Source organism: Henckelia pumila, chromosome 4 (assembly GCF_033568475.1).
Source record: "Henckelia pumila isolate YLH828 chromosome 4, ASM3356847v2, whole genome shotgun sequence".
Classification (NCBI taxonomy): Eukaryota; Viridiplantae; Streptophyta; class Magnoliopsida; order Lamiales; family Gesneriaceae; genus Henckelia; species Henckelia pumila.
The window spans coordinates 157570849-157585544 of record NC_133123.1 but is presented as its reverse complement, the minus strand read 5'-3'; the positions used below and the strand labels follow the sequence as shown (position 1 = coordinate 157585544).

Sequence of the window (14696 nt, the reverse complement as noted above, 5' to 3'; positions counted from 1 at the left end):
AAAAGAACAAAAGTACGTTACATTTAATACATTAAATTAACATATTTTAGATTTTATTAAATTATTTAGATTACAAAAAGTTTAAGCGTAAAAAAATATTTTTTTATTTGTTAGTTGTAATTATCTCAAACCAATAAGCAGATAAAACATGAAAGAATAAAAAATATTTATTACAAAAATAGTTAGAGATCAACTTCTAAATTCCAAAACATGATAACATACAGGACGAAAACCAAAAAACAAACCAACTTACAGGACCAAAACCAAAATAAGCCAACATATAGGACTAAATCCAAAAACAAATTCGAGTTACATGATTTTTTTCAAAACAAGTCAACATATAGGACAAAAACCAAAAAGAAGCCAACATACAGGACCAAAATGCTAATTTTCTCCAACAAGTAATAACAATGTTAACTTTAAAAGTAAATATCTGAAATGATATAATCGATCTTTATTTAGAGAATTGATTGTTACTTCGCATGTCAAAAAGAAAGTTATGAAGTTGATATTCTAGATGCATTAAATTCATCAAGAAGAAATCAGGTGGATAAAATTGAGTAAACTGAATCAAATTTCTCATGTCATATTCAAGCATAAAAGGCATTTCATTTTTAAAAAATAAATATGTGCCAATACAAAGCATACTATTATAGTCTAAAATAAATTTATTCTTATCTTATTCATCAAATATCATTCTAATCAATATAAAATTAAATCAAAATTCTAAAATATATAATATATATAGAACTAAGTTTTTTAAAAAAATTTCAAAGGGGCGGTCGCAAAATTAAATTTATATTTAAAAGATATATTATGTATATAGTACTAAAAAATTTTATAATTTCAGGGGGGTGGTTGAACCCTTTTAGGATCATGTAGGTCCGCCACTGGGTACAACATTCTTCGCAATCTCAATATTTCTTAAAGCAATTGTCGATCAATGAATCATCCACTAGCGGAGCCAGCCTTGGCATAGTGTGGGCTTTTGCCTACACTGGACCCAAAAATTAAATCATGTATATATGTATGTATATATATAATTTTTTTTTATCAAAATTATAAAATTTGTATTTACTATTATTACATGCTCAGATATCTATGCAAGATCCAAAAAATATCAATTTTTTTTCCTTTCATAATTTTTACCCAAATTTTAGGCTCAAATTTTTACCTGTTTTAATTATCTAGATATACAATCAATAACTATAATATTTTCTCCTCACGAATCATAACCGTCACAAGTTTTGATTAACAATTATTCCAATTCATATTACTTACTATTTCACCTTCTATATTATCTATAAAATCCAAAATTTCACCAAAATTTAAGTTTTGTTTCTTTTATTGTTAGCTAATCATTCAATTTTTTAAAATTTTTGTGTTCTTTTTGCAATTGAGATTGAATTCATGCTTAATTTTCGAATGTAGAGTATATTTTCTATCAAAATCATTTTTATTGCGGGTTCTGTACGCGCTATTCTTCGTCATTTTTCCAGAATTTTAAAATCAACTAATAGTTGTTATTGGTTGTGTGTAAATTGTGTTCGAACCATAGGAAATATTATTTCAAATTCTCGATCGATTAACCAGTGTTTTTTTTTGCTTTATTAATTATATATAATATATTGTTGCCTACACTAAACATAAATCCTGGCTCCACCCCTGAAATCATCGATAAATATATTTAAACATCTCCTAAATTTAAATCATGGATCCGTCACTGCATCCACACATTATATAATATATTAAAAAAAGAGCATATTTGCAGCCTTTGGATTATCATTTAGACATTATTTTTATAGTAGCATGAACAAATCCATGTTAATCCAATATTCTTATATTTTAAAACTCTCCTTTCTCCAATAATGTGCTTCCATGAAATATCATAACTTGGTCTGAATTTTATGCGATTTTTATTTGATACACGTATTCAGCCCATTTGTCAAAAAAAAAAAAAAAACGTATTCAGCCCAGCCCATTAGTCGCCTGATAGGCCCAGGGACAAATGGACAATTTCACAAAGTTACGCTGATGAATGAATTTCTGCATCTCCATCAATCGTACGTGCGGTCACGTTTATATCTCCGGTGATCAAAGACAGGTGACCCGTTTTCCATGGATGACCCGGCGACCCGACCCTTGCCTATGCCCGCTTCCATCTCCCAGCAAGCCTTGTATTTCCTCAATTCAAACCTCAACTCCAGAGAACATCTAGATGGAGCTCCGCTCCTCCTCTCGGAGCTCCAGACCCGTTGCGATGATCTGGATCGAGTGCTTTCGGATCTTGCGTTACAGCTCCGTTCGAACCTGACTCGACACTCTGATCACTCGAATCGGGTGGGTTCACTCTTCGAGAATGTCCATGCCCAATTGCAAGAACTTTGCAGCTCTTCTACTCGGTCATCTTCAGGTTGGCCAATGATGTAATTTTGTTTTGTTTTATTTTGATTTTGATTTTGATTTTGTCTTAAACATTTTGATTAGGAACTAGAGGATACTGATTTTTATTTTTCTGCTTTTATTGATGTGCGTAGATGGAGGATCGAGGAGAGGGATGGTGGAGGAACTGCAGGCATTGGCGAAGGAGGTGGCTAGAGTGGAAACAGTGCGAAATTATGCAGGTGTTTGCTGGTTTATCAACTTTTGGTTTATATGTATAGCTCAATTTTTTTGTAAAGATTTGTTGAAACATATCATCTGAGGAATTATTTGCGTGTGAGTAATGAAAATCACAAAGGCTGTGAAGGGTTTTTCATATTTTTGCATATTAAAAGTATTGCGAGTTTTTATTTGGCGTTAGAATTTTTTTTAACGAGTGGAAATGATGGATGGCTTAACTGTATGAAGTTTGAAGAGTGTTTCACCGTAAAGTTATAGCCTTTAGGGAGGATTGTGCGCGATTATGGTTTTCCCGCTGTTAAAAAACTTTTAATGAATCGGTCTTTTGCTACTTAAACCAATTAAAAGTTAAATGTCGTGGGAACGATTTTGAAATCTATAAACAAACGTTTGGTGGTGTATTTGATGAGTTTTTTTTAACATTAGTCCTCCTAAAGTATTATTTGATTCGATTATGTAATTATTGTTTTACCTTTGCATACGTACAAAGAGTAGGTGATTCTTGATATTTGTGGGCGGAAGGAACAAAAGAAACTGGAAAAGTGGAAAGTTGTTGATCTATTTCTTGTCTCTTGATTGACTCAGTCCTACATAACTGATTTCTTCATTATTCTCAGAGACTGCATTGAAGCTTGACATGTTGGTTGGTGACATTGAAGACGCTGTGTCCTCCTCTATGAACAGAACTTTGAGAAAGCACTCGTCAACAAAGAATTCAGAAGTGAGTACCCTTTAAGGGTATGTTTGCCGTATATTTCTTGGCCTACTTTAATTGGCCACTCTAATTGCAATATCTGATTAAAATTTGACTTATGTTTGAAATTAGCTATCAATATTAATGATAGTCACTTTATCTTCACGTGGGGAATGCCAAAGTTTCATTTTTCATGCTCAAATTTGGTTCCAGTAATGTGTAAATTATTAAGATCAATAAGATTCTTTGGTGTAGAAATTCTCTTTTGTTTTCAGATTAGATCAATCAAACATTATTCAATGGTAAAATATGTTTCATAATGGATTAATACTCTTCAAACAAGATGAAAGTAATTATTGGCATAGACATCGAATCCTATCACCGAGAATTATTTTGAACCTTTAGTTTTGTGTGCCATCCAGTAAATAGAAGTAGAGCTTTCATCATTGCTCTAATATTGTAATTTATTCGCGTATGCTCAATTGTGGATTAAAGCAGCATCATCAACAAATTTGAAATAAATGAAATTTTACAAAGTGCATATGTATGAACATGAATTGAATTGAATTGAATTGCAGTCCTCAAGTTAAGTGGGTTTTTTTTTCCTGTTTTGTTTCTTTCATTTTTTTCTCTTTTACATTTGCTTTCTTCTACCTTGCAGGATATGCGCTCAGTCGCTTTAAGACATCTTAAATCGACTGAAGATCTACTTAGTTCTATTTCAAAGACACATCCTGAGTGGAATCGACTTGTTTCAGCTGTGGATCATAGAATAGACAGAGCATTAGCAATTCTAAGGCCCCAAGCTATTGCAGATCATCGAGCTCTTCTTGCTTCTCTTGGATGGCCACCACCTCTGTCAACCCTAAGTTCCTCTACTTCAGATGCAGAAAGATCAACTGAAGTGCAAAATCCTCTTTTCACAATGAAAGGTGACCTGAAGCTTCAGTACTGTGAAAGTTTCCTGGCATTGTGTGGTCTGCAGGAATTGCAGAGACAGAGGAAGTCTCGCCAACTTGGGGGGCATTATAAAGATGTCACACTTCACCAACCACTTTGGGCTATTGAAGAACTTGTCAATCCTATATCTGTTGCTTCTCAACGCCACTTCTCAAAGTGGATTGAGAAGCCAGAGTACATTTTTGCGCTTGTTTATAAAATCACTCGAGATTATGTTGACTCTATGGACGACTTATTGCAACCACTCGTTGATGAAGCAATGCTATCTGGTTACAGTTGCAGAGAAGAATGGATCTTGGCCATGGTGTCTTCCCTATCAACCTACCTGGCGAAAGAAATATTTCCCATGTATGTGGATCAGCTTAGTGAAGAGACCGTACCTGGGACCCAAACTCAGGCAAGGTTATCCTGGCTTCATCTCGTGGATCTGATGATTGGATTCGATAAACAAGTTAAAACGCTGGCTGCACACTCCGGAATGCTTCTCTCTCTCCAGGAGGATGGCAACATGCAAAATCTGTCTGCATTGACTGTATTTTGTGATAGACCTGATTGGCTTGATTTGTGGGCAGAAATTGAGCTTAGTGAGGCTCTTAGTAAATTGAAATCTCAAATGGAAGACAACAGAAATTGGTTAAGCCAAGACCTTGGAGTTTCTCTTCTGTCTGGCCAAGAAGACAACAAATCCCCTTTGATTTCGAGTACTGTTCTTCAACGTCTCTCCTCTGTCATAGATCGTTGTCGATCATTGCCTAGCACATCATTGAGGTCAAGGTTTGTCAAATTGACCGGTTCGCCTATAATATGCATGTTTTTGGATCGCTTGCTACTTAGGTGTCAAGAAGCCGAGGGGCTGACTGCGCTAACAGATGATGATGCTTTAACTAAAGTTGCCTTGTCAGTTAATGCTGCCAGCTACTTTGAAACTGTTTTAAAAGAATGGTGCGAGTATGTCTTCTTCCTGGAAATGGGATTGAACCATACTGATAAACTAGAAAAGGAAGATGATCCTACTGCTGCAGGCGCGGCTGTAAATGGTATTTTTTATGAAGAAATCAAAAGGTTGAACAAATTCAAAATTGAATGGGTTGAGAAGTTATCCACGGTTGTTTTGAGGGGATTCGATGCACGTTGCCGGGACTACATAAAAAACAAGAAGCAATGGCAGGAAAAGGGCGAAGAAGCTTTGGCACAGTCCAGATCATACCTAGGAGCGATGGATTACCTACAGGGAAAAATGTCTATACTCGAAGAAGGGCTGAACAAGATAGATTTTACTAGAGTGTGGAGAAGTTTGGCTGCTGGGATCGATAAGTTAATTTTCCATGGTTTATTTGTAGCAAACATAAAGTTCCACGATTCGGGAGTCGAGAGGCTTTCAAACGATCTGATGGTTCTTTTTGGGGTATTTGGAGCTTGGTGTTTGAGGCCTCAAGGTTTCTTTCCGAAAATCTCCGAAGGATTGAAGCTATTGAAAATGGCGACTAATCAGGTGAACAACAATTTGATTAGAGAGGAAAGATGGCTGAAAGAAAATGGGATAAGGCATTTAACTGCTGCTGAGGTAGAAAAGATAGCGAAGAACAGAGTATTTGCCAGATGAAGGTTTGCTTTCGAAGGACCCTATATTTTTTGTATTCCTTGGTAAATCTTCCTATTTTACACACTTGAATGAATGGTCTAAGATGTTTATTATTTAAATTGAAATGATATATATAATTGTTGACACATCTTTTTTCTTGGCAAATCACAGCTTGTGAGATCGTTTTACGGGTATTTTTTGTGAGACGGACTTTGACCCACACACCACGACCTGACTCGCCTGGCTCTTACCCATGTCCTACTCCCAATTTGTCATGTTATTCGATTTGAACGCTCTGCGTTCGAAATTCAACCGGGAAGCCGTCTAGCAGTTTGCAAAATTGAAGAATTAAACAGAGCAAGAAATCAATACGGAAGTTTTGTTGGTTTTGTCACACCAAAACTTAGTCTTATCAGATATCAAACATAACGCATATATATATGTTTGAAAGTCATTTTGCAAAAAAGAAAATATTTAGATTTTTCTTGTAAGTTGTAACTCTGTGTAGTCAAAGTTTTGGGTTTGGTGCATCAAGTTTGGACTTTTTAGCTTTTATTAGTTATATCTCATAAGAGTGACGATGTTGTAATCGAAAATGCTGGTATGATATCGAATATTACAATTGTAATGTTGGGCTTAACACTTTTGCTAACTAGAACTAAAAGCGAAAAAAAAAAGTTCCTAACTTACAAAGACGAAAATATATTTCTATGATTAAATGATCTAAACTCAAAATAAGCAAACTTTAACTCATGTTGTAAATTTCATTTTTAAGAGACGTCATTGATAAAATAGAATTTTTAATCAACTTCATTTTTCAAACTTTTTCTACAATTATTATAAAGTAAATATTTCATACAAATCAAGGAGAAGAGAAGAAGCACGAGATCGAATGGTACAAGAAGCACCATATATTGTGTATATGGTGTTGTAAATTTGTTTGTTTGTTTTTTTTTAATTAAAGAAATTTCACGGATAAAAAAGAATGTTCAATTAGTTCCATTTTTCAAACTTTCCCTTCAATAAAATGCATATTTGATACAAATGAAGGAGAACAAGAGAAGCAGTAGAAAGAATGAAGCAAGAAGAGAATGATAGAAGGAAATAATTTCAAGATATGCAGAGGAAGTAGCCTATCTGCTAAAAGAATACAGTGGTCAAAGTTTCAGATGTATGTAAGGCTTAATCCAAGTGCAAAACACAAATTCAAATTTCATTTGTAGTTTTTTGAATTGAAAATACCTGAATGGTATGAGGACGATCATGGCAACTTCAACGAGCAATACAAAAGTGGAAGCAGGAGCCGACTACGAGAGGTAAGTATGATGGACCTAAAATCATCCATCACATGTGACAATTTGATTGATTTTGTTTAGTAAACTAGTTCATGACCAGAATAATCATTTACAAGATAGGATGTAACACAACTGATATGGGATAATACTAACGATGATCGTAGCTTCGTTCTTTACTCGTTTTGCTGTTTCAATATGATGGTGGTTTCCACTTCCAGCAAATCAATCTAGGCAGTGAAAATTCAAGGTCCCAACTAGATGAGCTTGTTGGAAAGCTAGTGACACAGTACTATGTAAGCATAGTTCAAAGTAGGATTCTTTTATCAGAAGAAACAAAGTTCTATTAACAGATTTACATAAGACAAGATGCAAATATTTTCCAAAAGACTTTGGACAAACTAATGTTTCATTCATGATTCGTTACTTACTATATCCTGAGAAGCAAGAAAAACAGAAAAATCAAGACCAAATACTGCGACCCCAAAAATCAAATAGTTCATAGTACAATTTTTAAACAAATAATTTAATTGAGGAGTCACATGCATAAACAATTGAGGTAAAAAAAAAACATTAATTATGTAATAAGAAAAACAGTAGCCACGTAAATTCAAAATGAAACTCATGTATTTATAAAAAATATTTTAATTTTTTATTTGAAAAAGTTTATCGCATAATTTTTAAATAAATAAGAGAGTCACTTGTTAAACTCGTATATATATATATTAAAAATATTAACGGTATATCTTATGTAATAGTGAAAAGATAACTATGTAAATTCACAATGAAAATTACATACTTATAATAAATAATAATAAATTTATATAATATCTTGTAAGATCAATAGAAAAATAGTGTGAATTAAATAAGTTAAATACATTTTGTAGAGAAAAATCAAATAAGATCAAAATGAGCAAATAATAAATAGTAGATTCATAAAATATAAAAGTGAACTTCAGAAAAATAGTGTGTAAAAAAATATTTAATTTAATCATAATTGTTACTCTCCTATGATCATAATAGTAATAGAATATATAGATAATAAATAGATTAATATGAAAAGTAAAGTACGCTATGAATTTTTTTTATTTTAAGCATACATAAAATATCTTGTAAGAGACTAAAATTTATTATTATTATTAGTATTCCACGTATATCTTCATCTGTGAATTATATAATCGAATACGATAAATTAAAAATCAAAGTAAAAAAATGTTTTAAAAATTTTATTTGAAAGAGTTCATAGTATAATTTTTAAACAAATAATTTAATTGAAGAGCCAGATGCATAAATAATTGAGGAAAAAAACATTAATTATGTAATAAAAAAACGATAGTCACGTAAATTCACAATAAAACTCACGTATTTATAGTAAAAACATATTTTAAAAATATTAATGATATTTTAATTTTTTATTTGAAAGAGTTTATCGTATAATTTTTAAATAAATTAATTAATTGAAGAGTCACGTGCTAAACTCACACACATATATATATATATTATTTTTTAAAAAATATTAACAATTTTAATTTTTTATTTGAAAGAGTACATAGTATTATTTTTAAGTAAATAAGTTAATTGAAAAATCATAAAAAAACATTGATCATGAACAATACTAGGGTTTTGGGCGATCAGCAGGCAATGGCTGGCTCGTCGCCGATCGAACCTGAACCACCTGATGGAGGTCGGAAGACATATGATGCGGCATTCATGGCATCTTCTCCGAGAACTCTACGAAAAAGCTTCACGGAAGGAGGAGATGGCCAGTTAGATTTCAAGCAAGGAGTTTTATACAAAAACGTTCCTGGGATTTTCTTTTCGGAGGAGGAGACTCAAGCTATGGGAGACGCGCATCCTCATGCATTGATTGGTAAATTTTCAGGTGAATGGCCCTCTCGTGATCGAACCCTTCAGGCTTTTGCGGCTGTTGGCTTTTCGGGTCCTTGCATGGTAAAATTTCTGAGGCCGGGATTCTTGTTTATTGATTTTAAACTAGAGGAGGACATGGCTAGGTTTTGGGGAAAGGGGAGGTGGTTCTTGCAGGGACACCTTCTTCGAGTGTTTAAATGGTCGCCTACTTATGACTATCAAAGAGAAAGCTCGATCGTGCCGTTATGGGTGAAGTTCCCTGATTTCTTTGTTTGAGAAGAAGCACCTATACTCGGTTGCAAATTTGATTGGTAAACCTCTCAAAATGGATGAGCTTACTTCTAAAGCAGAACGTTTAACAGTAGCTCGGGTTTGTGTGGAGGTGGATTTGCTCAAGCCTTTGCATGAAAAGATATTCATTGGCCTGGGTTCTAATAATCGTTGAACAACGTGTTTTCTATGAAAATGTTCCCAAGTACTGTGTGGATTGCTGTCACGGTAGTTCAGATTGTTACATAAATGGAAAAGTTCCTAGACTAGCTCCCAAACAGAAGCGAGAACCAGTTGTTAAGGACCTCAGAACTATCATTACAAATAGAAGGAACCAGGCTGTTGAGAGCAGAAATGATAGTAAAACAGTTCTGGCGGAGCGTTTGGAATGGAAGGAGGTGGCTAATCGTAAGGTGGTTAAGAGTATGGTAGATGGGAGTAAGGTGCATTCGATTGCACTTTGATCCACTCTTATTGGATCCTGGAATTGAAAATGGAGAAATTTTAGAGCTGCATGATGCGGATAGTGCTGATAAGAGGAGGCTCAAAGGTAGGGCGTTTTGATTGAAGAAAGTACTGAAAGAGTGGATAATGTAGAATATACTTTTAAAATGAATGGGGTTGTCTTTGAAAAACTCATGGAACCGTTGAAGATGACTGTCGAAAACCAGCAAGATAGCAGTGTTTTAGTCCCTGCATGGTAGTGAGGAGAGGAGGAGGAATTTGTTGCTCAGACTAATCTGGAAACCTTTAATACTGCCAATTTTGTTCATCATGCAGCAACTTCGAACAAAATTACTGACACTGATCTTCTTACGGCAGATGGGGAAAATTAAAGGAGATTTTCGAATCTGATTCTCTGGTAGAAATCGAGGGAATCCGTCAAAGCGAAAGCAGATGCGAGGCAGCTGAGGCTGATAATTCGGTGCTGAAATCTATTGAAATAGTTGAATCAATGGACTTTGGTGAAGCACTGTACAATAAGGTGGATAAATCTGTTACACATGGTAGAGGGAGACCTCCTAAAAGAAATAAATCGGTGCCTGCCATGGTTTCCAGAGGTATACATAAATCCTCGATGACGTTATTCCTTATATTTCTCAATGAATTGTTTAATTTGGAATATTAGAGGTATCGGTAATGTAGCCGATCAGAGAAGAATCAAGCTTCTAAAAAATTTACATAAGTTTTTGTTTATGGCAATTCTTGAGCCTATGAGACAATTGGATTCGGTGGTGATGTCCATATTATTTGACTTCTCGGGTGTGATAGAAAATTCAAGCAACAAAATTTGGTTTTTCTTTGACAAAGGCGTTGTTCCACAAGTTTTGGTTGATCATGAGCAGTTTCTTCACTTGAAACTGTCATCTTTTTTGTTCCCAGTGGATATTTTTGTAATGCGACAGGATTGCGAGACTGTCTCTTTGGGAAGGGCTATTGACTGCTAAACCTGAGGGTGGTTGTCCTTGGATTGTTGGAGGGGACTTTAATATTATTGTTGACCCTATTGAACATTCGCTGGGTTCAGTTGGAAGGCCAACATGTATGAATGAGTTCTTTGAATTTATTGTAGATGCAGGCTTGATGGATGCTCAGTTGAGAATTTGGAAGCGGTTAGACCGTGTTCTTATTTCTTCTAATTGGGCTGCTCATTTCAATTCCTTCAAGGTTGAACATCTACATAGGGTTCTTCTGACCACTGTCAGTTGCAGATATCAGCTACTTTTCTTCCTAAGCCTATTTCATCTTTCAGATTCCAAAATATGTGGATTAAGAATGCTGATTTTTTGCAAACTGTGAAACTAAATTGGTTTCTTCCTTGCACAGAAAGAGTTTTATATCGTATGGTTGTTAAACTCAAACGGTTGAATCAACATCTGGAATGGTGGAATAGAGATGTTTTTGGGAATGTTTTTGATAATGTTCGAAAACTGGAATCTAATGCAGCTGAGGCCGAGCTCGTTTTTTATAGGGATTCTTCTGCTTCTAATCGATCAGGTCTTTCTCTAGCCAAGTCGAAACGAGCTTTGGGTTTTTCTATGGAAGAGGCTTTTTGGAAACAAAAAGCAGCCTGTAAGTGGGCGGCGGAGGGTGAACGTAACACCAAATTGTTCCATAATATGGTGAATCGGAGGAGGTCGAATAATAAGATTTATCGTATTTGGGAAAATGGCATTGCGTTGGAGAATTATTTGGAGATTCAAGAGTCGGGTGCTAAATATTTTGAAACTCTTCTTCATGGTGAAGACACGGTTCTCAACAAACCAGATTGGAGTTGCATTCCATCTCTTATTACGACGGAGGAGAATGATCATTTATTGGGTGATATTTCGGAGCAAGAGCTTTTTGAATGTATAAAATCTTTGAATGCATATAGTGCGGCTGGTCCTGATGGGTTTTCAGCGGGTTTTTTCCAAAATTGTTGGGATATTATTAAGATGGATTTGTTAGAGGCCGTTAGGGAGTTCCTGCTAGGAGCTCCTATACCGAGGGCGTTCACGGCCACAACTATTGTTTTAATTCCGAAGGTGGCTCACACACAGACCTAGGCTAATTTTAGACCAATTAGTTTGTGTAATGTGATAAATAAAATTATCAAAAAAGCTCCTGGCTATTCGTATGAGGCAGATTTTAGCCAGAATTATCTCTCCTTCTCACAGTGGCTTTGTTCTGGTAGACTCATTTCTGACAATATTCTTTTGGCTCAGGAATTGGTTAACCAGATTAATGTCAAAGCTAGGGGTGGGAACATTATTTTAAAGTTGGATATGGCTAAGGCTTATGACAGGGTGCGTTGGGATTTCTTGGCAGATATTTTGCGAGCATTAGGTTTCTCAGCTGGTGTTTGTGATATGTTTATGCGTTGTGTTTCTAACTGCTGGTTTTCGGTCAGTATTAATGGTTCTTTATCTGGTTTCTTTCGCTCTAAGAGAGGTCTTTTTCAAGGAGATCCGCTATCTCCTCTCTTATTTGTTATTGCAGCAGATTATTTATCCAGGGGTTTGGATAACTTATTTGATAGATTCCCTTTGATGAAATATCATACAGGTCGTGTTTATGGGGTTTCACATCTTGCTTATGCGGATGATCTCATGATATTCTCTAATGGTGCTATTCGGAATATTCAACGATTACGACAATTTTTATATCACTATGAGGAATGTTCAGGCCAGCTGATCAGCAATGCTAAAAGTGTGGTAATTTCTTCTAAGTCTTGCAATGTGGCAAGGAGAAGGAAAATTTATTCTATCACAGGGTTTGGTGAGGGGAGTTTTCCCGTTCGTTATCTGGGTGCTCCTTTATTTGTTGGGGCCAGGAAGAGTATTTATTTTCAAAGCATCATTGCCAATGCTAACAGGAAGTTACAGGGATGGAATGTGGGCTCGTTATCTTTTGGGAGTCGTCTTCTTCTGATTAAGAGTGTTCTTTGCTCTTTACCTGTCTATTTATTCCAAATCTTACAACCCCCAGGTACAGTGATTCATCGATTTGAAATGCTTTGTGCTAAATTTTTGTGGGGGTCGAAACAAGATGCTCTAAAAATACATTGGATTGCATGGGACAAAGCGTGTTTTCCAGTGATAGAAGGGGGTCTTGGTATTAGGAGACTCAAAGATTCTGTCACGGCTTTTTCTATCAAATTGTGGTATTGGTTTAGAACGATAGATTCTATTTGGAGTAGATACCTTCATGCAAGATATTGTCGATCTAATCTTCCGGTAGTGGTGCATTTAAAGCAATTTGTTTCTTCTACTTGGCGGAGGATGATGAAAGTTAGGGAGATTACAGAAAATGGTCTCTGTTGGAGAGTGGGAGCTGGAGAAATGAGTTTTTGGTTTGATTCTTGGCTTCCAGAAGGACCCCTAGGTTCCATTGTTGATCCTCAAGGTAATACTAATGAGTTAGTCGGGTACTTTATTGAAAAAGAAAGCTGGAATGAGGATCGATTATTAGCGGTGGTTCCTTCGGATATTGTGAACAAAATTTTGAATATTGGCATTCATCATTTGGCAAAAGATAAAACTGTTTGGAAACATACCACTAACGGCATTTTCACTTCAAAACGGCTTGGGAGTTGGTTCGTGTTAAGAAGCCGGTTGTTGAGTGGTTTGAAGGAGGTTGGTCGAAGATTCTGAGAGCTTCGATTTCTTTTTTTTGCTGGAGGTGGTTTTATCGTCGATTACCGGTGGATGAAATTTTGCAGCTAAGGGGTATAGCTTTAGCATCTTTTTGTCATTGCTGCAGACATCAAGAATCTTTTGATCATCTATTTTTTTCGGGTCCTGTGGCAGCCTCTGTATGGTCATATTACTCTAATTTATTTGGTGTAAATGCGCCATCTCACTTTGAGAATTGGCGTTTGAAGAATAAATGGAGGAAGAAAAGTCACGTACGTGAATGTATGTCGTTTCTTATTGTGTGGTTCCTGTGGAAGACGCGCAATGAGTCTCGACATAAAGGTATTGTGGTTTCAGCTGCTCGAATTATTAGAAGTTTGAATGATTATGTTATGCTTCTTTCGAAATCTGGCATTCTTCATTCTCATCATTGGAAGCATGTGGAGCATGTGGCGATTGTGTTTGGTGTGCAATATTCGTGCATTCGTCGCTCAGTTATTACGGTTGTTAAGTGGCTACCACCGTCGGTGGGTTGGTATAAACTCAATACGGATGGATGTACTAAGGATGATGGAGAATCGACTATAGGGGGCATAGTTCGAGATCACACGGGAAACCCAATTCTGGCTTTTCATGATAATAGTCAATTGGGTTCTAACATTAGAGCGGAGTTGACTGCGATTTACAGGGCTCTTATTATCTGTCAGGAGAAGAATTATTTTCCTCTATGGTTAGAGGTTGATTCGATGGTTTCGCTCAAGATTATTGAGGCGGATACTACCTGCTGGAATCTTACAAGTAAATACGTTGATTGAAGAGTCAAACAAATAAATAATTAAAGAAAAAATGCATTAATCTTATATAATAATAAAAGAGTAACTATATAAATTCAATGAAACTTACATAATAATAATAAAAATAATAATAATAATAATAATAATAATAGACAATAGATTATCAAGTATGACAGAATTGATTATAATCTATATATATATATAATAACTGAGTTTTTGCCATTGTGGAAAAATCCTGCCAAAATCGTATTGCTAAAAGCGGAAATCAAAAATTCCATGATTAAATTGCAATATTAATTTAATTAAAATTGCATAATCTATGCATCTTTATATATATATATATATAGTTTTTGCCATTTTTGGCAAAATCCCGCCAAAATCGTATTGCTAAAAGCGAAAATCAAAAATTCCATAAGTAAATTGCAATATTAATTAATTAAAATTGCATAATCTATCCATCTTTATATATATATATACATATATATACATTAAAAA

General features: G+C 35.0%; 2 protein-coding genes across 4 annotated transcripts; both read left to right on the top strand.

Moving 5' to 3' along the window:
* Positions 1-2061: 2061 nt before the first annotated feature.
* On the top strand, positions 2062-6454 carry LOC140863986 (RINT1-like protein MAG2). Of its 2 annotated transcripts, none has more exons than XM_073267834.1 (5): positions 2062-2413; positions 2538-2624; positions 3240-3343; positions 3978-5881; positions 6030-6454. In XM_073267834.1, the coding sequence occupies exons 1-4, from the start codon at positions 2119-2121 to the stop codon at positions 5877-5879; spliced, it is 2388 nt and encodes a 795-aa protein (XP_073123935.1). In that variant the 5' UTR covers positions 2062-2118; the 3' UTR covers positions 5880-5881; positions 6030-6454. The 2 variants fall into 2 exon arrangements, with proteins under 2 accessions (XP_073123935.1, XP_073123934.1); XM_073267833.1 differs by having other exon boundaries at positions 3978-5920.
* A 2293-nt stretch (positions 6455-8747) lies between these two features.
* On the top strand, positions 8748-12497 carry LOC140864658 (uncharacterized). Of its 2 annotated transcripts, none has more exons than XM_073268950.1 (3): positions 8748-11817; positions 11998-12078; positions 12338-12497. In XM_073268950.1, exons 1-3 carry the CDS (start codon positions 11053-11055, stop codon positions 12383-12385), a joined length of 894 nt encoding a protein of 297 aa, XP_073125051.1. In that variant the 5' UTR covers positions 8748-11052; the 3' UTR covers positions 12386-12497. The 2 variants fall into 2 exon arrangements, with proteins under 2 accessions (XP_073125051.1, XP_073125050.1); XM_073268949.1 differs by having other exon boundaries at positions 11998-12177.
* The last annotated feature ends 2199 nt before the right edge of the window (positions 12498-14696 follow it).